At 34.9% G+C, this 26717-nt stretch overlaps 1 protein-coding gene across 3 annotated transcripts in view; it reads left to right on the forward strand.

The window, feature by feature from the left end:
- Positions 1–26717, forward strand: part of LOC138696384 (uncharacterized) — a 485809-nt gene that overhangs the window by 383122 nt on the left and 75970 nt on the right. For 2 of the 3 annotated variants that reach the window (XM_069821275.1, XM_069821276.1), the window contains exons 4-6: positions 12029–12172; positions 20119–20287; positions 25554–25667. In XM_069821275.1, coding sequence (XP_069677376.1) covers positions 12029–12172; positions 20119–20287; positions 25554–25667 — 427 coding nt within the window. Of the gene's footprint in view, positions 1–6117; positions 6237–12028; positions 12173–20118; positions 20288–25553; positions 25668–26717 lie in introns of those variants that run through there. The other variant, XM_069821277.1, reaches the window with a different exon arrangement.

The raw sequence follows: 26717 nt of genomic DNA on the forward strand, positions 1-26717 counted from the left end.
ACCTTGGGACCGTTGTGAAGTTTTGGCAACGAGAAAAATCACCACCCGGGATTGAACTCTGGACCTACGGAGCTAATTCATTCATTCCAAGAATAGGTCTTTCACTGAACATCCATTATTCTCCCATCTTTCCTATTTTCCACCTTCCTTTTAGTTTTCGCATTTGATCCCTGTATCTTAATGTTGTCTATCATCTGATATCTTCTGCTGCCCTAATCTTTTCTTCCGCATACCATTCCACAGCTGTATTTCATTGTAATACTGGAATATGAGTGTCTTATGTAAACAACTGTTATTTTTCTTCGAAAGCATCGCCTGCCGCGTGAGCTACACCGGTGACTCAAAATGAATCATAATATACCTATTTCAATGGAAAAATATATAAATGAAACAAATGTGTTACTTTTTGGATAACAGTGCCTTTCAGGTATAAACCAGAAAACAAAAGTTCATGTTTTTATTCGGGTACATATTAAATGATATATAGGTCTATATGTGTGTCTGTGTGTTTCGAATCATACTTAGTTAATGAAATTAAACTATAACTTAAACGGTAATAGTATTAATATCATTCGCGTATGATAAAAACTGGATTATAGTGAAACATACAAAACGCGTAATGAGAAAATATGTGACGTCTTAATAACACTCATTTTTCTTGAATGCATAAAATTCTACCATAAACTTTAGACTAAATGATAAAGAACTTAATTTACAAGGAATACAGAACAATACAGTTTCCAATCTAGGAATGAACTAAATTCAAAATGGGAAACATATAATATTAGAAAACAAAAACAAAAACTTTATGAGCTCTAAGAACGTCTACAGATCGTCGAAGAGATTAAAGGTTTCTGACTTAGATATTGAGATAAGTGAAGAGGCATCCGTAATGAAAACGGTGTATAAAGGAAGGCCAGGTGGAAAGAGATGCGTTCTTATGCCAAAGAAAAAGTGGATAGTGTATATAGGGAAGATTATTAAAGGGATGGAGAACATAAATTGGACGCAGTGAACACAAGTGACTGGGCTTTACATTGCTTGTCAGACTTTGGTTCTAATAATGCCACACAGAGAGGAGGACATAATATAGGCCTATAAAGAAAGATTGCAAGTAAAACCGCAGATATTTTTGTGTATAATTTGACATTTTAGCATTAGGGCGTTAAAAGGATAGTTCCATCAGAGGTTCGAAGATTAGGAGCAAATAGGAAAGCAATATTAACATCATGTTGATAAACTCATTCATTAAACCGTCCCGGTCTCACATCAGAACTCCAGTAGCCGCTTCATCAATCTTCATTTTCTTCTACCTTTAGGTAGGTAACCTTTTACTTTCGTTTCATACATATAAAAGATTAGAAAAAGCGAGCGTGTTGGATAATTTTAATCCCAGTGTTCTTTAAACCTCGACGTCAGGTATATTTATTTTTTGGCCGATCGTGTTTTTTTAACAACCTTACCGATGTTGTTGGTAAGCCTTGTAAGTTAAACTTATAACACACGTGCGGTAAGTAAATACATCAAATCAACTTTTATTTATTTACTTAAAAGTAACGAACTATCAGTGTCGCGCACCACTATGTGCTATGAAGAAATAACTAAATGTCTTATTATACCTGTACTCTTTATAAATTAATTTATAGGAGTGGAGATTTGTAAGAAAACAGGAATTAATGCCAGGGGCGGCCGGTCCTTAGGGGCCACCGGAGCCATGCCCCACCAATATTTCATCCCCCATAAATTTATTTTCGCATTTAAAATGCATAAATTTTGTTCAGGACAGTGTACTGGGTTCATAATTGTTTCAATAAATTCCATCACATTACGCGATGTGTCAGTAAAACGTCAAAGATTGTATGATACTAAATATTGTGAGCTTGGGCTTGCGTTAAAGGGCCCCACAACTTGAATCACTTTAGCACTCAACTGCCATGGTGCGTGGCGTGCAATGCCGCATTTGCTACCGACGGAAATTCACGAAGTGTTACTAAGTTACCGTTAGGAGTATATATGCGTCGTTTGGGGCCCGTCCAAGCTGGGCCGCCTGACGGACTGAAAGAAATGTCGCAGATATTTATTATTCTGTGAGTCGCAGTGAGTTAATTCTAGAAAACGCTTGTAAGTTTAAAATATTTGGGACAGTAAATATCGCAGCCAAAATTTCAATGCAGAAACACAAAGAACAGGTACAAAAACAGGCATATACTAGGCTAATTGATTCTTTAGTATTTTGCTGAACTCACAAATTATCACTAAGAGATCATAACGAAAATCAGGGATCGGCAAATCCGGGAAATTTGTTAGACTTGTTATCTTTACTTGCCAGTCTTGATAATGTATTGGATGAACACTTAAACAGTACTTGTCTTTTTAAATATACTCCACACACTATACAAAATGAATTATTAGACAGTATGTATGAGGTATATATCGAAGATCTGAAGCAGGACAATCGTACAGATTTTGTTGCTGTGCAGGCTGACGAAACAACAGACATACCCTCCAAAAGCCAATTTGTTATTATTTTGAGGTACATAAAGGTTGTAAACTAGTGGAAAGATTCTTTCAAAGAGGTAAACAATCGCACGGCTAACGCAAAATTTGTGAAATATCTGACCCCTCCAAAAAAAAATGATCACGAGCCGCCACTGATTAATGTAGGTAAGATGTAAGCGTGAAAACCATTTCTGACGACTTCCGGTTATTGCTCTAAGCTTCACTCGTGGGATCGTGGCTGAGCGCGAAAACATCCCTGAAATAAAATACGTATTCAAGCATTAACCTATATCGGTATGCAATCTATTTACACTAATGTATAATTGTCACCTACAAACATTTCCTATATGCTATTTATTTATATTGATATATAATTAATGTGTCACCTACCTACTTCTTTGAAGACAAAACTAAACTCTCTGCAATTTATTTTATTACAACATTTTCACAATCGTCGCCGAATAATAACAAATGAATAACACCTATCAACAAATACGAATAATAACAAATGAATGACACCTATCGACAAAATAACAAACGGCGATGACACACGAAAATATTAGCGTCAAAAAACGAACTATTTAAATTTAAAATGATTAATAATAATCCATTTTTTATTAAGATGGTCCAAAAATAGTATACAATAGCCTACATGTGTTAAGTGCATAACAGAATCTTGGAAATAGAGAAGACTGGACTTCGTCTTTAACTTTTCCTCGATTCTATTATAATGCACTTATCTCGCTTGTATCGCAATATACTATTATTAAAATAAAATTGCTTACTTTTGAATAGTTCCCCATTTTTCTCGCGTATAAAATCAAACGTCTTAATTAAACGAACTTATTTCATTCTTCAATTTATCATAATGGTGTACCGTTAACCGCACAGCTACAGCGTCGACTTTCCACTCTTATAACCTGAGTTCGAATTCCGGAGTATCAAATGAAATTTGTGGAGAACAAAAAGTGATTGGTGGTAGGTTTTCGCAGAGTACTTCCTTGTCTCCTAGGTCGGCATTCTACCCATGCCCAATTAAGCATCATGCGGTGCTATGTAATTCGTTTCCAATGGTGCTCCTACTACGGAGACAAAAACAACTATAGTTTCGGCGCGTCATTCCTAAATGGGGACACTTGGATGAATAACGAAAAGTCAAGTACCTGTCATTGGATTATTAAAACTATTTATCATAATACTTCATCTCATCGGATCCTGTCTATGACATTCCATTTCTGTTCTATACAACTATTGTTAGTTACACCACAGTCTAGTATATAGTCACAAAGCTCAATACGTAGTAAATATGCATCCATAGAGAGTTGCTAACCACTAGGATCGCTACTATTGCCTCATTACAGACAATGCGAAATAGTACCTGCACAGTCTATTGTTCCTAGTACCCTCATTAACTCAAGCTTCGTGACTGTATATACTAGACTGTGGTTGCACTATGTTTTCGTTTTTGTGAATTAGCTTCTGTATCGGATATCGTTTTTAAACATATGCGAAAAACAGATTTCGGAGTGTATTATTTTTTGTCAATTGAGACATTATATGTCAATAAATAGCATTTTAATTGATTGTCGTAGATATCATAAGATATAAATTCATTTAGTCAATAAATTCACCAGCTTGAAACGCGAGAAAAATTATCCAAAAAATTAAAATCTCGCATGATATTTAATAAAACGATATACTGTATTACACAGATAGAATAATAAATCGATTAGGTTAATAACGCATACTATTTACTTATTCGTACCATATTTCATTCTAATTCTTGACGAAAGAAAATATTTTTATAAGTACTACTACAGTCATCTAGTGTTAACTACTCTAACTACAACGGAATAAGACACCGGCATAGCTCAATCGCCTGAGGCACTTGTCTGTCGACGATCCAGAGTTGCGCTCCGGCATGAGTTTGATTCTCGCTTGTGCTGATTTATCTGGTTGGGTTTTTTTCGAGGTTTTCCCCAACCGTAAGACGAATGTCAGGTAATCTGTGGCGAATCCTCGGTCTCATCTCGCCAAATACCATCTCACTATCTCCAATCCCATCGACGCTAAATAACTTAGCAATTGATTCAGCGTCATTAAATAACCAAGTAAAATAAAAGTAAAAAACAATGAAATAATAGAAATATTTACTTTATTAAGTTATGAACACAATTAATTTAAGATATAGAAATGTAATTAAATTTACAAATATGGAACGGGGTCGCGGAGATAAGGCGTTATGTTCCAAGCAAGTTTGATTCTCGATGGGATTGTAGATTTTCTCCTTTGATATAATCCTTCTGGTCGCACTGCGGTCCTGGTACTCAGCCAACGACGTAAATGAGTACCAGTGTTCTTTTACTGAAGGTGACGGTGACAAACACATGGAACTGACACCTTACTGCTAGTAATGTCGATTGTCTGCAAAGATGGGAACCTCAACCTCCTGCTATCCATTGGATCTCCTTAGCTTGTGACACGGATAACTTTGCTTTTTTAATTTTATCATGGAAGTGACATTTGCTTACAATTAAATTTTTGGGCGTATTTGAAGCTGGGGAAATAATGTTAATTATTTCTGAAGTTTTGATAATTAGGTTGTGATGTCCAGCATTGATTTATAGAAACAATTGAGAATCGTCAGCGAAAGACAAAATTGGTAATATTAAATCCATTGTATTCATGTGATACAGTAGATGTTTCTGATTGGTTGAAATTTAACGGATTCTTACACTCCATTGGTGAACTGATACTTGAGCAAAATAGTCACTCATAGGTTATATCATAAGCCGTTTTCATTTTGTCGATTAATTGACGAGCGCTAAACGCGAGAGAATTTAACCAAAGTAAATATAAATCTCACGTGATATTTAATAAGAAATTTTCTTGAATGAAATAATAAATAAATAAATTAGGATAATGACGCATACATAGGGATACCCGATTTTCGCGAATGATTTTTTCACAAGACTCTCGAGACTACAGAACGAATCTCGTTCATACCTATAACAATTTTAACTCTGACTCAGCAGAAATTCTTGAAAAAAAATCGCAAAAATCGGGTCTTTATACGCTTAGGCTGCTATTTAGGTCAACGTACAGTACTGTACATAACATCATATTTCATTAGAATTTGTAAAGGAAAAATGAACATACGTATTTACAGATACGACTAGCGCCATCTAGTGTCAGTTATTCTAACTAAAAGTAAAACGGAATAATGGAAATATTCGTTTTTGTTATAAACACAATTAAATGTTAATACATGGAAATTTAATTAATTAAATGTAAAACAAACTTATGAAAGTGACATTCTATAAAAGTAAATTATTGGGTGTACTTGATGCTGAGAAAATTGATTATTTCTGAGTTTATTGATAATTATCTTATAGTGTTCCTCATTGATTTGTGGAAATAATAATTGCGAATCGTCGGCTATAAGACAAAAGTGACAATAAGAAGTCAGCAATATTGCAGTGATTGTTGAAATTCAACGGATTCCTACACTCTATTGGTGAAGTGGTCACAGTGAAAGGATACTGCCTTGTTGTTATGACTTGTCATGTGCCATGTGCAGTCAAGCCCGTAGTAGGGTAACTTGTGTGGTGTGATGGTATTGGTGTGACTGTAGGTATTGGGCGCACGCACATGGTGATGTCTAGAGTAGAGGGTGGCAAGCGTCAGCCTTGCGCCAATCAGAATGCCTTTCGTCACTTCTTTCTTCACAGACCAAGGTAGTAACCACGACGCCCCACGGTGCCTCAGTTTCCAGTTAAATAAGTACAGAAACTGTGAAACTGGGAGACCATGCGGCTTGAATTATTAACACCTCATCTCTTGTTTTGCTTGTTTCTTTTATGAAAACATAAATCAGGGTGCAGTGATGGACGAATTGTATTTTGGTAAGCCTGACATTACTGCATGCAGTATTGTAGTACTAATATATATATATATATATATATATATATATATATATATATATATATATATATATATATATCTGATAACTGAATATTGTGTTTTGAATAGATTATGCAATAGACACTAAATAAACTTCCTGTAGGTTACGGTGAAAGATAGTATTCTGAAAATTAATACTAAGAAATATATAATACAGCTGTCATCATGTGAAGAAGAGACTCTCAAATTCAGCGTCCTCGCATTAGCTCTGATTTTATTTCTTCTCTCTGAGACATTTTATCCTGGTCTGACTTCGGTTGTACTGCCTCTAAGAAACAAACATTCTCACGGGGGCAGATAAAAAAAGTTGGATTTTTTCCTTCCACCATGTTAATAATGTCAAAACAAGTGCATATACAAATTTTGGCCACTCCACCGCAAATTACGAGGCCGTTCCAGAAAGTGATTTTCCCTGGGGTCGTTTCATGGAAAGATTTATTGAAACGGATACAGAAATTGTTGCGCTATTTTTCAACATATTCCCCACTAAAATTGAGACATTTGTCATATGGGATCAATATTTGTATCCTTGTGTCGTGTTGTGCATCTCTGTTGATCCCACGGTATGACAAATGTCTTAATTTTGATTTGGAATATGTTGAAAAATAGCGCAACAATTTTCTGTATCTGTTCGCAGCCGCCCCAGGGACCACACAGTTAATTTGGTTCTTGTGTATTTATTTATTTTATCTGTCATACAAATCGAATAAATTATAATATTGATCTACTAGGTTCATTCAACGACGAAACCTTTGTTCGAACTTATCTATCTCAAATTTTACAATTCAAATTTATTTAGTGCACAAGGTTTACACTACGTTAAGCATCGCAGCCCGAAAAAGCAGAAGCTCGTGCTCGGGCGCAGTTCAATCTAGTTATATAAAATTGAAGAGTGTTCATTCAGCACTACAATATTAATATACAGTAAAATACAGACCATGTAATGACATATACGAATATAGAAAATACAAAGTACGCTAGTATTAGATTACAATTATTTTAAACTCATACAACTCAATAAAAGACAAAACAATTAAATAATTAATCTAATTTGTTTCCTAAATCCATGTGTGTTCAATGTACTTAGTTCAGGATAAGCTCTAATTAATGCGTTATATATTCTGGGCCCAAAATTTCTGCTGTGTTTTAATCCAGCAGTTGTGTGTCATTTGGGCATATATATTTTTTTCGTGTTTTTTCGACACAGGTCTTCGTTGTCTCGATTGAGACTTCTTTGTAGTGTAAGAAACAGTAAAGTCGATTAACAGTTTTTCCTGATACCGTATTCTTTTGCGTGATATTAATTCCTGACAGATGTCTCTAGTTTTCCTCAGGATTGCGGCGTTTATGGACTCAACTTGAGACGCCAATTATAACAGCTTTTTATGTGTTAATAATGATACATCCTCCTGGGATGATGCCCTTGATGTGAACACGTTAAGCGAAGTAATTTTCTGATTGTAATCTTGTCTGCTTTATAGAAACAATATATTATTCAATGTTAACTGGCGTACAAATGTTCTCTTTACGTGAAAGAGTAAACACTTCAAACAATGTTCTAGCACACACAGTTGCAGATCTTTTTGTGTGCTTGTTTTTCCTAAAGGGTAATGGCCCAGACTTGGAAAGTCCTGTTTGATTACACAACTTCTGGAACTATTTTGAACACTTGAAGTTGTTTTTGTTTATTCTTCTGACGAAACACAACCGGCAAAAAGTGCAACATCAGAGAGTCTCTTCATTTCGCGTGTTGACTAGGTGTATTTACCGAAGCTTGTTTGGCGTGAATACTTTCGTAGTAATTATTTTTATAAATATTGCCATGTGTAAGAAAATGCAGTCATTATGTTATGAATTCTTCCTGCGTGTAAAATTTAAAATACCCTTTGTTATGATTATATCTGATGCTTCTTTATCAATTAAGTAACATGCTATCAAAGGGATTAATTTTTCGTAATTAACATGAGGGAGAGAATAAAAATCACATAATTGTAACTTTCTTTCTGCATCAATTATTTTTATCAGAACTTTCTAAAATGTTGGTGATGTTTCTCTTGCAGTCTTTGTCTTAATTTATATCTGTTTCTCTTTGTAATGCAGCACTTATTTTTATTATATATTAAATTACTTTAACATTATACGTTTTAATATATACAGAGTAGTGCTTCTCATTGAATACAATTAAATGTTGTAAATAAAGAAGAGAATACTGTTAAAATCACTAGTAATTCTGAAATGAGAGTAGTTTAATACAAATAAATATAAAGGATTTACCTTAAAAGTAATTAATAATTTGTAACCATACTTAAGGGACCCTAAATAGGAAGTCGGCTGATTTTATGCGTTATACCTTTTATTTTCTGATAAAATAAAGCATCCGATGTAATTATAACGAATCTTTTCAGATTGAATTAATAATCTTGTACTGGTATTTATAGATTTGGGTAATATTGATACATAGTGTTGTAAAATTAAAATATGTTAATTAAATATATTACCACTAACATTGAAAATGTCCAATTTTACAATATTCAGAATTGTATTACCATTGTTGTTATCAGTTTTATTTCCTTGAAACTGGTAAACACCGTCGTCCAGGCTGCGATCTGATTTATGTGCTAATTCTCACTTAGTTGACATTTGGATTGGTTTCTGCAACAAAAGAGTATGTTTGATTTGCACGACGCATGTTTGCCTTCTTTTGTTTGGAGCATAAATTTGTGTCCTCTTCTCCGTCTGTCTTTATGGTTTCGATTCAGCTCTGTTCCTCTTACTGTCTGCGATGTATGTACTGTATTTACATGAATATAAACTCTCCCCTTCCCTTTCTGTGTTTGTTGGTTATTGTTACTATTCCAGAAAATACATTTTCTTGAAGAAGCTAGCCAACGGAAAATTAGAATTTGAAGTCATGTTTTCTAGAGAAGGATTCCAATATTGTAATAATTTAGGATTTCATTAACATTGTTATATATTCATTACTGTTCTGAGTATAGCTTGAATGAGATAATACCCAGCACTGTAAATTATTTAGGAATGGCATTATAGTCATTATATACCAGTACAAGATACAATTTACTACACAAATGTCCTTCGCATCACGAAGCTTTGGACTAAGAACTATACAATCTGCAAGTGCATTGAGTGCATTTACGTTAAAAAGTGGTAGGGGATGATATTTGAAACAAAAACTTTAATATATTGATGTATTTTTAAATTTCATTTCAAGAACCAAAACAGTAATGTTTTCATATTTTCTTTTTATTAACAAATTCGATTAGGGGAAACTCCATTACAGAAATTATACTACATACTCTTTGGGGGGAAAGGAACTGGCAACCCTACCCCATTATCTCCTGGCCTAGTTGCATCATAAGTGGTGCCTTGTTGGTATCACTTGTGGGGTTCAGACCTGTATTCGGACAGTTGACTGAACAACAACTGTTTCTTTAGATTGGCATTCACTGATCGAATAAAGAGAATGGCTGGTAGAAATCATTTGGTCTTAAGCCATTTGTCAGTAAGACATACCTTCGCCCGTGGTGGGATAGGCTGAATATGATTTACATATGATAGCTGCTAGAAATAAGCCATTAAGCCATTAATATGGTCCAATAAAGAAAGCAATCAATGCATGAATATTCAGGAAACATGAGTATTGGAAATCTGTCATTGAATGTAATTACTCAGACTTTTTGGAGAGATCTAGCAGAAGTAGATCTAGGAAACTACTTACTCTAAATGAAGTCTTCAGAACCATATTGGGCCAAGCGCCATTTACTAAAACCGTAGAAAACAAGGGTTAAAATGAAGTTATTACCATAATTCAATGGAAACATATAGCAAGTAATATAAAGTATACACATTAGAACTAAATGATGTATCAATCTTCATTAAACTATGGTATTCACTTAAATTTAACCCTTGCTTTCTCCGTTTTTAATAAATGGCGCTTGGCCCACTATGGCTCTGAACCCTTCAAATAGTAAACAATTATCATGGACAGTGGATCTTTTTGACAGGATTCTGCCTTCTGAAAGAACATCGATACAAGATAGGTACTGTACTGTACTTGATCCAACTTGTCTGAGTTGTAACAGAACAGATGAAACTGTCTTCCATATAGACTACTATGTGACTGCAAAAAACTCTCACATCTAAGAGGCCATTCTTATGGATTTTTCTTTCCAACGTTGAGTGACCTATCAAAAGCATTATCGGGACAAATTTTAATAGGGTTAGGACTAGTAGGAGGGATACATGAAAGTTCTTTGAGGTCGCAGTCCCTTTCTTATATTAATACCAATGATAGATTGAACAAGCGATTTCTACTAACAAAATATACGAATATCTTATGTGCACAGAAAATATGGCTGTTTTACAAAACGACAGTTTTCAACAAAACCACTACATAGATAAAAAAAAGTGTATTAGTTCTGTTTCACTGTTGTATCACCCATTAACGTAGAAGCACTCAATGGTCTTATTCTGTTTATAGTGCAATAGTTTGCACGTTATCAGTCTTCTCTGTTCTTTCTAGAACGTTATGTTGAAAAAAATAAACTTATTTATATTAATACATAAAATATTATTCATATACGTTCTTCCTGTTCTGTGCTTATTTATTTTACTTAACACTTTGAATTTTTGCGTCTTTTATAGTAGTATAGATCTGATTAAGAAATTTTTGCATGTCAGCGTTATCTATTATTACATATTTTACTTTGGCAGGAAGGAATACTTACGCAAATGAAACTCTCGTGTTTGAAATTTTATCAGGAGATAAAGTGAACAGGACGATTTTATATCGTAATATGCCTTTGCTGTAACATTTAGTCTCATCGGGAGCGTGTATTCATAAAATTGAAGTTATTGGAATTTTGAAAGCTATCTGACGAGATTGTTTCCATATTATTTTCGTAATTCCGCGCAAAATTAGGTATGTTTTTATTTCCACGCACTGACGTTCTAATGTAATAGAAGTTTGTTTCAAACCGTCCCATGCTCTCAGACGGTTTGCGAATGGGAGAAATATTCATGTAATTATAGTATAAATAAATGTAATTTATGAAATAAACATAAAGAGTATGGGTATGCATTTTCATCTGCATTTACCATATTCTCTTTTCCGTACCAAACATGCAATATCGTATATAACGTTAAATATAAAGAAATTGCATTTATAAAAAAGACGTGAAGTCTCAGTATTTTTCAGGTCTTTAAGTATTTAAAATTATTTATTAGTTACGTGGAATATGTAACAGAAAAGATCATTTTGTGAAAATTAAATAGTAGCCTACATAAGTAATCAAACTTTTCCTTAAAGAGTGAACTTGTCTCCTTATTGGCTAACTATTGATGTAACTAGATTGTGTTAGCTCAGGAAGGAATGAAAGAGGAAACCACCTATAACTGAGCAGACAAGAATCAAACACGCTTTCACTTGCGCTTAGTATTCTGCTTACGGTCGTTCTTACACAAAATGATCGCCATGTTATTTCCAGTAATGGCAAAAGTTTTCAGTTATATTTTGACCCTTGTTAAACTGGACATATTTCTGTCACAGTCACCTCAACAAAACGACCACTTATGAGGACCCACGGAAGGACTGGACGGAGGAACCTCCACAGCCCCGACAGGTGGAGCTCACCAGACACCCGGAATTGGGATTCGGGTTTGTGGCCGGCAGCGAGAAACCCGTCATAGTGAGGTAAAGTTACGAAGAATAATTACTCATAGTTACGTAGTCGATATTATTCTTAATGTTAACATACCAGTACCAATATATAAACAGAAACATTTTGATAAATTTATGCTGTACATTAGTGTCGTGCAATGTTCGAACATGAGAGGGGATATCAAGATACTACAAACTTCGCCCTGCTCCTTAGGCATCCAACAATACGTGGAAGTGAAGCATGTAAACTAAAATAACCGAGTCCGTAGAAACCCGGTAAGAGACCTTATGTTCGGTTCATGTTTTCGAGTTTCTGTAGAACCGAAGATCCCTTTGCTTCTGTTCAATCTTTCCCTTCCTTACATATGTTCGGTGCCTTTCTCCTTAGTTTCTCCTCTTCCTGCGCTTTTATGATTTAGCTGCATAACGATGTCAGGCACATATCTTGCGAAGTTACGCACAGTAATGTGTATAGGTAATTTTTGTTGTTATTAATATGACTAAATATTTACAACAAAATATACGTATAAATAAATCAAACAAAATATATTTAAAAACATATATGTTCATAGTACCCAATATTGTGCAATGTTCAAACATGAGAGAGGAAACGAAGACATTACAAACTTCGTCTTATTCAATATTAAAAACTAATCATAAGTTATGTGATCAAATCCTTAAGCGGTTCAAACGTTCAAACATGAGAACGGCAACCAAGACATTACAAACTTGGTATTATTTCATATGAAACACTAATCGCAACATCTGTGCTAAAATCCTTAAGTGGTTAAAACATGAAGGGCTGGGAGTGGAGGACAGCGAATATTTGTATAACAAGGTGAAACAATCACAACAGGCCTTCTTCTACAGAGCGAACCTTAGCGATTATCCAACTTCGTCGACAAACTTGAACCGAACTAACGCCTGTAAGGCACGACGCTAATACTTTCACCATCCGTATAGTTACATATCTATTTTTACGAGCAACTGTGATTTATTTGGATATTGTGTGAAGAATGTAATTATAGCTAATTTCTGTCAGTAATTGATATACTCGTAGTAAAAACTGTCATGTATTTTCAAAACATAATGTGATTTATCTATAGGCTATTTACATATATTTCTGTGGATGTTTAATCACATTTTTGTAACTTAATAAAAATTGCCTGCCCTTACATCTAAATAAAACTTTACAAGATTTGTTCTAAAATCCTAACGCAGCTAAAAGCATGAAGGAATCGGAAGGGAGAGGAGGGGAGAGATGGGGAGGGTAGGAGAGGGCAGAGAACTTGAAGGGCCAAGTTCGAACGAGCTGGACAGATCCGCTTCTTCTTCGGTTTTTGTCACGCTCGACAAACTTGAACCGAACATAGCGCTTGAAATGCACGACACTACTGTACATAGCTACGTGTTTAGTAGTAGGGCATACTTTCTGCTACGTATTTTCTGCTATGTGTTGTGTATATATGAGTGAGTGAGGGAGGGGAGAGAGAGAGAAAGTGTGAAAGAGAAAAATCAGAAAGTTAGCTATTTCTTGTTATCTTAGAGATAATGGATTTGTTCATGTAGTTGTGCCTCAGTCTGCTGTCAGATTGCAGTTTCTAATTAACTTCCTTAATATACGAAATTTAAAGGGAAAGTATTGTAATATTTCAAAATATAAATTCCATATTTTCATGAAATTGCAGGTTTTTCTCTTTCCTGATACCGAAATATTGGTTTTTGATATCCTGTCTTTCCTGTCTACATCAACTTCTCCTCAATTATTGCAAGTATTTGGTTCGTATTCAGTATTCTACAATCAATTCATCCGAAAATGATAATACTATACTCAGCCTTTTGGATCAGTGGAGGGAAAGGATCGAGGTCAGCATTCATGTCTTACATTCACGTTAGAAACATGTCGCATATCGGACGACTTGTAATAGACGAAACAATTCAGCCAGCATTACAAGCTTTGGCTTGGCTTGGATTTTAGAGGGCTGGATCCTGGACGGGTTCTTACATTTAGGCATACTTTGAACCATTGTGCGCCCCGAAGTCCGACAGGGTAACTGGGTGGCATTCGTGAATCTGACGCTGACAGGTGGACCATCCTACCTCAGTCCCTGATCCTAATCGCATACGAGTATCCTGATAACATTCGTTTCTAAAAGTATTAGGAAAACAATGTAATTTAAAACTACCTTACTTGTCATTTAAATGGACAGAATTTTAGGACTTAAAATACTTGAAACAATATGAACTCGTACATACACTACTTAAAATGCTGAATTTTTAAGATCAAAAACAAAAGATTTGGTCTGTTGTTATTTTTAGTATCCATTTCACTTAAGTGGCCACTAACTAATTATGTCTCAGCGTTCATTTCAATTTTATAAAGTTTGTGCGAAGTAATGTTATTGTAAGCTAGTAATAAAGCATTTTCCTGCAATCAAACTATTGCATTGGATCTATTTGTATTTCTAAGTACTAAAATAGTTTGTTGTTATGATGTGAATACCATTAGTAAAGCACTCATTCTAAAAGTTACTGTTTTTATATAGAACAGAGAACAACCGACTTGTGTTCTGCACTACTTTTAGCAGCCCGAGTTTAAGCTAATATTTGTAAAACTTTCAAAGATAAAGCTCCTTTTCATCGTGCAGCTCCTATGCATTTTTTCTTTTACATTCAGAATGTCTTGTATGTATAAAGTAACAGCTATTTGGTTTTCATTGCCATCAGATCTTTCCTTAATTCCTATAGTATAACAGAATGTAATTTCATTTCTGAGATGGGAGCACCTATAAGGTGAAATTCGTTACCATCAATGATAGGTTGATATGACTGATATGTAGCAGATTTGAATTTGATTGGGCTAAAATTTTCCGGTAAGGTTTTCCTAAAGCCCTGTCATTGAAGGACACCCAGGGTTGTTTCCGATCTCTGATAACGAATTTGAATGACGTCATGTGCGTCAGGAATCACACCGACAGCTGAATTGCGGCGAGAGGTGACAGACCAGTAGTGAGTGATTTCATAATCAGAGTGCACGGTGTATCGCAGTAGCAATGCCCAAGAAAATCGATCCTTTTTGAGAGGGGTAAATACCACCTCTTTCCGATGTCAATTACAGTTACGTGAAAATCATAGGAGTCTGCAAAAAACCGTGCTTTCATTATTTCCAAGAAAGGCATCTTGTGTGTACCTAATAAGACTGGCAGAGCTCAGATGGAATTAATTCCAGAGTGGAAAAAGCAAACAATCCACTCCCCGTCACAAGTCGCCGCACCCCACGAAATGATGCAAATTAATTCCATTCGAGGTTTACCAATCCTATTAAGTACACAGAAGATACCTTTCTTGGAAATAACGAAACCTCGTTAATTGCAGGCTTCTTTTATTTTCACTTAACTGTACTTGGCATCGAAAAGGGTTGTTATGTGCCCATCCCAAAAAGGCTCGATTTTCTTGGGAATTTCTGCTGTGAGCCGCCGTGCACTCTGACTATGAGATCACTCACTATTAGTCTGTCACCTCGCGCCACAGTTAAGCTGTCGTGTGACTCCTGACGCACATGATGTCATTCAAATTCGTTATCAGAGATCGGAAACAACCCTGTAGATGTTCTTTACGTGATGCAAGTAATACTAAGGGACTCCCTGCTTTGATTTCCTATCGAAAACTAGCATTGTAAGAATTTTTATCGGATTTCACTGGGTTTGAGTCCGCTATCATCGGGTCTATTTGCAAACATGGTAACCTTTAGACTACCAAGAACGACTTATAACTCAGCACTGCAGTCTGGCAAGCAGATAGCCAGTTCTCGCAGATAACGTTCTTGCCGTCTCACGACACTACAGTCTGGCAAGTGATCTTTCACGTAACTAATTAATTATGTATATATGGAAATGAAGGGAATCTCACCTGTATTCCGGACCAATTACTCAAAATGTCCTTTGCTATCTTCTATACACATGTTTTAGCGACGCTCTATACACGTCTGGAAAACTCATCGCAGTAACAAGAATAATAATAATAATAATAATAATAATAATAATAATAATAATAATAATAATAATACGCAATATTAGTGAGAATGAGCTCCAGCGAATGTAACAGAACTTCATACATTGTTGAACCATGTGTATATTACGTAATGGAGAACACTTAGAGGAGGAACTGTTCGGAAATTCAGGTAAGATTCTCTCCAGTTTCTTAAAAAAAAATATTTCACTGGGCACGTGAATGGCCAAGTAATTTCAAGTAATTCCTATATCCAGTAACTTGTTCATATTCTGTCTATGTAGGGTATTATACATACATACATACATACATACATACATACATACATACATACATACATACATACATACATACATACATACATACATACATACATACATACACACTGTACATACATACATATACAGAGTGTTAAAAAAAAGTATCCAATATTTTAGGTGGTGATAGTATGCATCAAAACAAGAAAATAATTTATAATTAACATGGTCCTACAACACATACTTTATGAGATCTGAACACTTGTTCATAGGAGGTGCTCAATGTGACGTCCATTCATGGCAATGCATTTCTCTGCCCTACAATACAGCAGACTACCAGATAATCATACCGTAGTTGACACCTCTGACTTGGAATAATGATACGTCGCAAGGAATACTGAAAACAATGGGCTGGTTACGGATATGAGCGGGGTTCAGTAGAGATGGTGTTGTGAATTTTCGTAATCAGCATGTTTAGGCTGATGAAAATCCCTATGTAGTTGAAGAAACAAGGGATAAGCACCTATTCTCAATCAATTTATGGGCAGGCGTTCTTGGTGATAGATTAATAGGGCCAAACGTGCTACCACAGAGATTAACTGGGGATCGTTATCAGGACTTAATTATTAACGTAGTAAAACAAATTTCAAAGAGTGCGTGATTCCTTACGCCGAGCGGCAGAGGAATACATTGTCATAAATGGACGTCACATTGAGCACTTCCTATGAACAAGTCTACAGATCTCAGACAGTATGTGTTGTAGGACCCATGTTTATTAGACATTATTTTCTTGTTTTGATGCATACTAGCACCTCCTAAAATATTGGATAATTTTTAACACCCTGTATATATATAATTTTTCCAGTCTATTTCAAGCTATTTCTGTATAATCGAATTTGTTCATATTTTTATTTTGTGTCTTATGCGTTTATTATTGGTATATGTAATCATCAAGTGTAGTCTAGAGCATTTCCCTTGTCTTTTAAGTTTATATATCCGCCTTGTATTATATTATGTAACTGATATTGATATATTATGTAATTGCTTTATTGTATGTAATCTCTTAAGTGTCTACTCCTATATTGCTTTGTATTCTGCTTATGTATTTCATGTATTGCCTAAGATTCAAACCTGGTTGAGTGGAAGAGGTCTTTAACTCTCTGCCAGGCAAAATAAAACTACTGCTGCTACTGCTACTAATTATCGGCGAGAACTGTAGTGCCGAGAGACGAAGAGGCAGCAAGAGTGCCGGTCCCTTAGATATATCTTAGATAAAATTCGAATAACCGTTATCATTTGTAGGAGCTTAATGTGCGAGCAGAACGTAGAAAGACTTTTACCTGCTACGAATGCCATTTTATAGTGAATGTACACTAGGATGGCCCTTATTTTTCAACTTTCTAAGAGTTTAGTTCCCACCCCTCTATCTTATTCCAATCAACAAAAAAACGATCTGTGCAAACTTTCAGCTCAATCGGACAACTGCAAGGTGACCCTCATCGACCATGAAATTTTGAAATTTTAGCCCGGAAAATATTTTTTTCTAATATCATTAGATAAACCTATATTATTATTATTATTATTATTATTATTATTATTATTATTATTATTATTATTATTATTATTATTGATTCAGAACTGTCTGCTGACTGCTCGTGTAAAGTGACTTTCAAGACTTTTTTTTCCTAGAGTTGTAAAATGCCATCAACCTCTTCAGGTAGGTCGTCACACAAGTTAAGACAATACATTTATGTTTCTCTTGTTGGCAACATCTTCAATCAAATCAAACTACCTTCAAACCGGCAAGTTTTAAGCATTCTCTTCTACAATGTATAAGTTGTAAATATTACAACAAAGGAAAGTATAGCATTGGTGATTCAAGAAGTTTTCATTTTTTGGCAAAAAGTACTAATCCCTACTAGAAAAAGTTCATAAGTTATTCAAACTCTATGATGAATTAAAGGGTTTATAGAAATATTTGAGTAGAACTGCAGGCAAGGAAAAAAGAAAAAAAGAGATATTGTTGCCGAAATTATGGACGATCTCTTTGACATAGCCCATTCAAATGCTTTGGGGCAGATTAGAAATGAAGAGGATACAAATTTTTAACGCTGATTTTTCTTGGCAGCATTCCAAAGACCGGGATATCGTTTCATATACTAGGAGTTGTGCAAAAGCAATTTTTGCATTCAAGATATACTTGTTTCAAGATCAATTTCAGTTACCTCATAAGGAGAATACCTCTTTAAGAAGAATATGTATTTTTCTTGCTCGTGTATATGTTGAAGCCTCGTTTTTGTCATCAGAAGCAATTAAAGCACTTGATCATGATTTCCTAATGATGCGTGAACTGATAAATTACCAGGATATTGATCCAGAAATCAGGCTGCTGCAAATAAATTTTCCAACCATCTCTGGTACTTAGTTCCCGAAACTGTGGTTCTGTCCTTATTTGATGACTATGTTCCAACAGCGGTTAAAGCAAATATCGCTCAAGTTATACTGGGAAGCAGACGAAGGTGAAGAAGAGAAAAAAGAAGAAAATCAACTGAAGAGATAGCTACATTCTGCACCAAAATGATTTTTCTTCCTTTACAAATATTGAGTTTTCGCTTTTTGTAACTCCTAGTACTAAAATTTTCTTCACGAGATTTTCTATCAGCACTGATTTCCTCGACAAAGACCCTTCAACTTGGAAGGATGATCCTGTTTACAAAAGTGGAATTGAAACACTTTAGAAGATACTGTAGTTGTGAATGACGTTGCAGAAAGAGAAGTCAAACTCATTCAGGATTACAATAATATTCTCACAAAAGATGAAACTGATAAACAATTTGTTTTACAGATTGTTACCTGACATTGTAAAAAATACCCAACTGCTACTAAATCCTCCTTTAGGAAAAAGTAATGTTCAATGTTCGTTCGTTTACATAATGTTGCGATTCTGTAAAAATTATTGTTGTAAATAAAAATGTGTTTCTCTTATAGAAGTCGTGTGCGTTACTAAGAAAACCTAATATTTCTTAAATTTTTCATTTTATTTCAGGAATTTTTCGAATTAACTTTTGGGAAATTTCGTTCAGAAAAGTTTTAAACATACCGCTTTTGTATGGAATTAATCGTTGCTTATACTATGTTCCAACTTCAAAGCATTTGAGGATCGCCAAGCAGTTGTCCGATTGAGCTGTAAATTTGCACAGATCGTTTTTTTTTTTTGTTGATTGGAACAGGATAAGGGGATGGGAGCAGCACAATTTTAACTTTCGGAAAATTACCTATAGCTAAGGGCCACCCTAATATACACATGTTTAGCGTTGGAGTATCCGACAATAGTATTCGGGTCGGAGGGGGGATAGCGTGGCTGTTTTACTTCCTATTTTGCTTAAGTCAGTGTCGCCATCTGCAAACCTCAGTACCAATTAAAACAAGTGCTTCCATACTGTCGGCGCTTAGAAAACAAAGGCCTGGTTAGAATGTAATCAATGTTGCAATTTTTTAACCCTGAAAATTAGACTTTTTTTTTCTATTTTTCATTTTCATTATTGGTTTAGTTTATATTATCATATGTTGTAAGATTTTTTGCGTCTTTCCTCCAATTTAGAATCACTGGCTTGAGGAAATAAACAATGATTGTAATAAAAATACATGATTTATACGAGGAAACTTGAATTGTGATGGTTGTTGGCTTGACATTTTATAAGTGTAACTTTGCAGATTTGTCACCGAGGGGGGACCCAGCGTAGACAAGCTTCAGCCCGGAGACCAGATCCTCATTATAAACGGAGAGGATGTTAAGAAGGCTCCCCGTGACCATGTGATACAGCTGGTGCGCTCGTGCAAGGAGACTGTGCGGCTCACAGTGTGCCAACCTCCTCTCGACAATGTAAGTCACAGACAATACAGTGTGAAAGTCTTGATCTGCAAACCCAGACACTTGAAGCTTGAAGATCTGCAAACCTAGACACTTCAAGCTTCGAGATGCCATGCCTGGATTTGAGAAAGACGTAATCAGCATTAGTGTATGTATTGTACGTATTGTATTATAAGGAAATAGCTCTGTCCGACCAGCGATATCTCTGTTCACCATAACAAGAAAAAGGTTGTGTTAAAAAACTAACTTTTGAACTTCATATTGAATTCATATTGAAATGCGATAAATACAATATAATTCTATAATGTGATCTACGTGTGACTCAGTCAGCTTTTTCACTAAATAAACTAGATCCACAGCGCATTCTAGATAAGTAAAGGAGTCTCGAAGAATAATTCCTCCGAGCACATCAATTTCCCCAGCCATTGGCATTCCACTATTGTTCCATTTTTAACGTATGACGAATGTACACTGACGTTCAAAGATCTTGACCCCACTGATAGATAGTGTTCGATAATTTGTTCGTGTAAGTATCGCTTCTTTAGTTATTACTTCTATGAATAGATGGCGAGGGTAAGTCAGTGTCGCCAATAGTAGGCCTACATAGATATACCCGCATTACAGAATTCAAAATTTCATCCCCCTCTTAAGATTTTGAAAAAAGACTAGATTTAGCGGAAAACAGCTGTCAATAATTATGAAAATAATGTATACTTAATCTACATGAACATTTTTCCAAATACTTTTTTGCCCGTCCCAATAATGGGGTCACCTATTGAGAACTAGCGGAACTATTTCAAAGTTTGTCTACAGTCTACACGATCATAAAATTAGAGATCAGATATCTTTGAACGCCAGTGTACCGACTTTGAAGTAGCCTTCTTAGTGCAAAGACTGTCAGATACGAACTACGCCTTCAGAACAGTCACCTGAAGCTATTCAGCTTTAGACAGTGTTGTTGCTTAATGAAATAACCACATCGATTGTATTGCGCTCGACTATCGATTTTATGTTAATGTTAATCAGTAATAATTTGCTTATATCATTTTTAGAGGTATTTTCTAATCTGAAAGTAGGTTGATACGTTGTAACTCTATTAAATGGATCAGCAGGACATCATGGCCAGCGTCCATGCTTACTGCTTGGATATTTGCACGTTGTTCAAGGTCAAGGAATGGACGGACGTTTGTACGTCTGTTCAAAGTTAATGCAAAGATAGAGAGGCTCTTCTCCGGATTAAGCTGTAAATCGAGTGGTCGGACCTTGGATGGTACATATTTGTTCAAGGTGAAGTTACACAACTTCTGGCCAGAACGTGGATGGAATGAACAGTCGGTGTACTCGACTTCATGTCTGTTATGCCTGCCCGCAGCATTTTTGTATACAAAATAGACCATTTTAAAAAGAAAGCACGAAGAATTAAAATAACAGAAGAATAAATATAATTCAGTTTACAAATCAAACAACCTTGATAGTGGGATACCTAATGTAATAAAGCGGAAAAAAATAATAAAATTGATAGGGTTCAGAGGTAATTATTCTGTCTACTACAAAAAGTAATTTTCTGGCGACTATCTCTAGTCCTGCTTCATTATTTTTTTTTGACGTGTAACGCCTGTTTCGTCCACATGAATAGAACAAATGAAAGAATTTTGTGGAATTTAAATTACACTGATGTCGTTCGACTTCGGTTGCCATAGAAATAGTACTTACGTCAACAGTATAAACGACTCCATACCTATACACAATGGGAGTCCGCATAACACATAACCTATTTGGAAGAATTTATTATATTAACCCGTAGGGGAGGGGGTTGTAATATATTTTTAAAAGTGCTATGTAGTTGCCCTTTGACATATATGCGCAATATAGAAAGTTAATACAACCTTGGTACAGTGCGTATACTAACTGGCTCCGTAGTGAAGCAAGCGGCAATATTCGATCCGGCAGCGATGTAAAGATGGTACTATGAAGCGCCTGATTTGAACGAAGGAATATTACATGTCTTTCCACTGGCTCCTTCCCTAAGCCATTCAATGCGGCCAAGGTCATTGACTCACTATCTGCACTGTTACCAACACAAGTCCTCGAGTCCCCGCGTTTTGCTTGCCACTTCTCCTGCGGAGCGAGTTAGTATACGCACTATTATTCGCACACAAATGAATGAAACAATAATATTTACGGAATTTAACCCTTAAATTGGCAAAACTTCATTTCTCTCACTATAGTCCCGTCGCTTGTATTTCCGGCAGCCAATCACTTGCAGGTCGGCTATATTTAAACGTGTGCGTCTTGTGATGATGACGTTATGCATTTCCTAAGGCTCTATAAATACTTAATATAATCGCCCGCCATTTTAGCTCTTTCGTTGGCGATCGCAGAAAGCAACGAGGACGTTATTTGCCACTCAATTATTTGCTGAATTACAGTGCACTTGATTTATTATCATAGGAACTACGACATGATAATGTTTAACGGTGTGGCAAATAGATTCCTCGTCTCGTAGCTCGGCAACAAAAGAACAAAAAATGGCGAACGATACTACCTACCTAGTCTTTATAGAGCCTTCACTTCCTAAGACGTAAGCAAAGAGGAGGAGTCACGCCGGGAATAACAGCGTCGCGACTATAGTTTATTAAACCTTGTCGGACTGTAAAGAAAACAACTATCGCAATGTCCATATTTTACATATTGTACAATATTAGTATTGTGAAATTTTAATTTTCCTGCCAATTTTTTTCTATTCTATTAAAATTATACCATACTAGCTGAAAGCACCCGGCGTTGCCCGGATTTTCCTTTCTGCTTCTATTTTTAATTAAACTGGTTATTATATTTTCGGAAATCTCGGAAACATAACTATACACAACCAAAACGAATTGTCTTTACTAAGCTTTCCTCGCCCATAAAGATGAATCTTTACTTAACTTATGAACTCCTTAGCCAAATCCCTGCCAGGGTTAACTTAATTTAAAACAGTTGCAAATCAGGCACCGAAAAGAAAACTTTTCATCATGTGCCTGACAAACTGTTGTTTTACATTTATTTATTTGTTTTTATTCATTTATTTATTTGTTTTTATTCATTTATTTATTTGTTTTTATTTATTTATTTATTTTTTATTTATTTATTTATTTTTATTTATTTATTTATTTTTATTTATTTATTTATTTTTATTTATTTATTTATTTATTATTTTTTATTTATTTATTTATTTTTATTCTGGTGTAGTTAAGGCCATTAGGCCTTCTCTTCCACGCCGCCAGAAATACAAATAAAGTAATAGAAAAATCAAACTATAAACAAAGTAAAACCCAACAAAAATATAATTCCTTCTCCTCTTTCTGATCGGTTTCAGCATCGAATCAATATATACATATATAATTTAATTTTATTGGAAGATTTTTTACCTCTTGACCGCTGTACACCCACATATCATACCCAGTTCTTTTTAATAAAATTTAAAACTATATCTCTTAAATTCAGAACATGTTATTTTAATTCTAATTTTATACACGGAATACAGATACAATATAAACTCGCAATAAGTCATTTTTTAACGTAAATACTAATATTCTGAGAAACGTATAGGCCTATCGTTATTTTAGAAATTAAGAGATTTTTATTTCCACAACGCTTAACATACTAAATTTGCAACGTGATTATACAGATATAATTTCGCAGCAACACATTTTCGGACGTGAACAACAATATTTTGAGAATTAATACAATGTTGTTTTCAGTGGGAGTATGTACATTCACATACTACATTAGCAACATGACAAAAGTATGATTGAATTGTTTATTGATATGTGTAATTTTTTTTTTTTCACTTCTTTGTATGAAATATAGTTGAGGATGTGAAAAACACGCAGTTTTTAAGTTAATGTCTGCAACTTTTGAGCGACTGTCCTTGAGTTTCATTTTAATATGGCCATTAGTGGCATTGAAATTGCTGTTGCTTAAAGTTGAATGAGTATCCTAGCAATATGTGGAATAAAAACATCTCCTTTTATTTTTGCAGTTAATATTGCCAATTCTATTACGTTTCGTATGAGTTTTTCACACCAGTTCTTATTCGTGCATAATTTTGGTGGGTCAATATTTCGCAATAGTACTATTGCTTATTCAATATTAAGTAAATTATGTGGTAGCAAACCTTGTAGTTTCAAAGAATTCTAGAATTCAGTTGTATAAAACAGTTTGCTCACTATCTGCAAAAATGCATCGAGGAATTCATAATACGGTCCTGGACTGCGTAAAAATAGTTATTGCATGAATTATCTAGTTTTAGCCTTCATGATCTGTAACAACAACAATGTAATCTAATTTCGTGTTAAAATTTCCATGGCCTCGTGAAAGTCGATGTTGAATACAACAGACAATAATAAAAAACAATTGACAATATAGAAGATTGCATTTTAGTATTACACATGAATGTTTGATCGTATTTATTTTTATTATTTATCATTTTAATTAATTTAACTTCCATTTGCACAATTTTAATGTAGCCTATGTTCTTCTCCTGGTTATGAAGGTTAAATGTGCAAACTTTGGCGCATATCGGTCAAAGCGTGTAGATTTGTATAGAGAACATACACACATACATATATACATACATACATACCCACATTCAATTTTATATATTAAGATAGCCTATTGACCTGTTGTATCCTATAGGATACTTTGTCAATTTAAGGGTTAAATAGCTACAATATATCAGTACATTGTTAATTTTCTATGGCTCAAAAAGATTTCTTTACTTGTCCTGTTAATAATACATTGTTCAATGCATTATTATTATTATTATTATTATTATTATTATTATTATTATTATTATTATTATTATTATTATTATAGAATTGACTGTTATACATAGCTTATTTCATTTCTATCATTAGACACATTTAAATTTTACAGCAAATAGCATTTATTTACCCTCATTCCTGTATAGACATTATACATAATCATAGGAATTTTCTCAAATCCCATATCACTTTTTACAACAATTGTGATTATTATATTAAAATTGCGTTGAAATAAAGCCAACGTATGAAGTATAGACTGTACATATACAAGCTAGTTAGAAGAATGGCGTGCATATTTTTATGCCAGAATACAACCGATGTAGTTGCTTCAGCGCCAAAAAAATTGACCATTACTGACAGATTCATGAGGCAACGTGATTATCAGTGCTCAGAACTGGATCGCCGTCATATCTGACATTTTAACAGTCACGAAAGCCACGATTTGCAAATGACGGACTCCTGTGTTGCAGTCGGCCCGCAAGTCAGCGCTGCTGAGTGCCGCCAAGAAGGCCAAGCTCAAGTCCAACCCGTCGCGCGTGAGGTTCGCAGAAGGCGTTGTGGTCAACGGCTCCCCCCTCTTCCCTGTAAGTATCTCCACATATATCATCAGAACGCAGTGTATATTATTTTGCGTATTATGTAATACTTTCACAGTCTAGTATATACAGTCACGAAGCTTGAGTTGTTGAGGGTGCTAGTAACAATAGACTGTGCAGGTACTATTTCGCATTGTCTGTAATGAGGCGATATTAGCGATCCTAGTGGTTAGCAACTATCTGTGGATGCATATTTACTACGTATTAAGCTTCGTGACTATATACTCGTATACTAGATTTTGGTAATACTTTCACAGTATGTAGCGTAGTCAGAATTTGTTTTAACCTTTTCATACATATAGGAAAATTCAATCATCGGAGCTATGTGTCGCATTATTATCACGACAAGGAAAAAGAAAAAGGAAAACATATTTTTTTGGTCCGTTATTTTGTTATCAAGAGTTAGACTCCATTCGATGGAGCCGAAATGTAGCTCCGAAACGTTGGATGTTTTTACATCTAATACTCTGTTTTAGAGCAGTGTTTCCCAATCTCTGGGTAAACATACCTCCTTAGGCTTCCAGTATTTTATAAGTGCCCCCATAGCAAATGTCATAAATATAGCAATCTAATTTTAATGTGTAACAACCGTTATGAAAGTTACTCTTCAAGTATCTTACACCACCGTTTAACTTATCATGGTGAAAGGGGTATAACCGCATTAATTTTAAGAACAGAATCTTTAGGTTATAGGTCTAAGTAACCAAACAGTCAAATGTCATTTTGGTATTTGAATGACGGTTTAGCCGGAAAAAAAAAAAATTTGTGTCTGAAGTTTGACTCCCGTTTATGGCAAAACTATTGGGTATTGAGACGTATGAGTGGTAAGATATAAACGCGAAGAACAAGCCGAAAAATTATTCCTTTGTCATTTCTTCGAAAAACATTTTATTTGTGTAATAACATAACGTACAAAATTAACTGATTAAATTTCCGTCACACTGTAAATGCGTTTTTAATCGGTTAATTTTGTACGTTATATTTTTTCGGCTTGTTCTTCGCGTTGATATCTTACCACTGATACGTCTCAGTACCCAA

Source organism: Periplaneta americana, chromosome 3 (genome assembly GCF_040183065.1).
Source record: "Periplaneta americana isolate PAMFEO1 chromosome 3, P.americana_PAMFEO1_priV1, whole genome shotgun sequence".
In the NCBI taxonomy this organism is placed as follows: Eukaryota; Metazoa; Arthropoda; class Insecta; order Blattodea; family Blattidae; genus Periplaneta; species Periplaneta americana.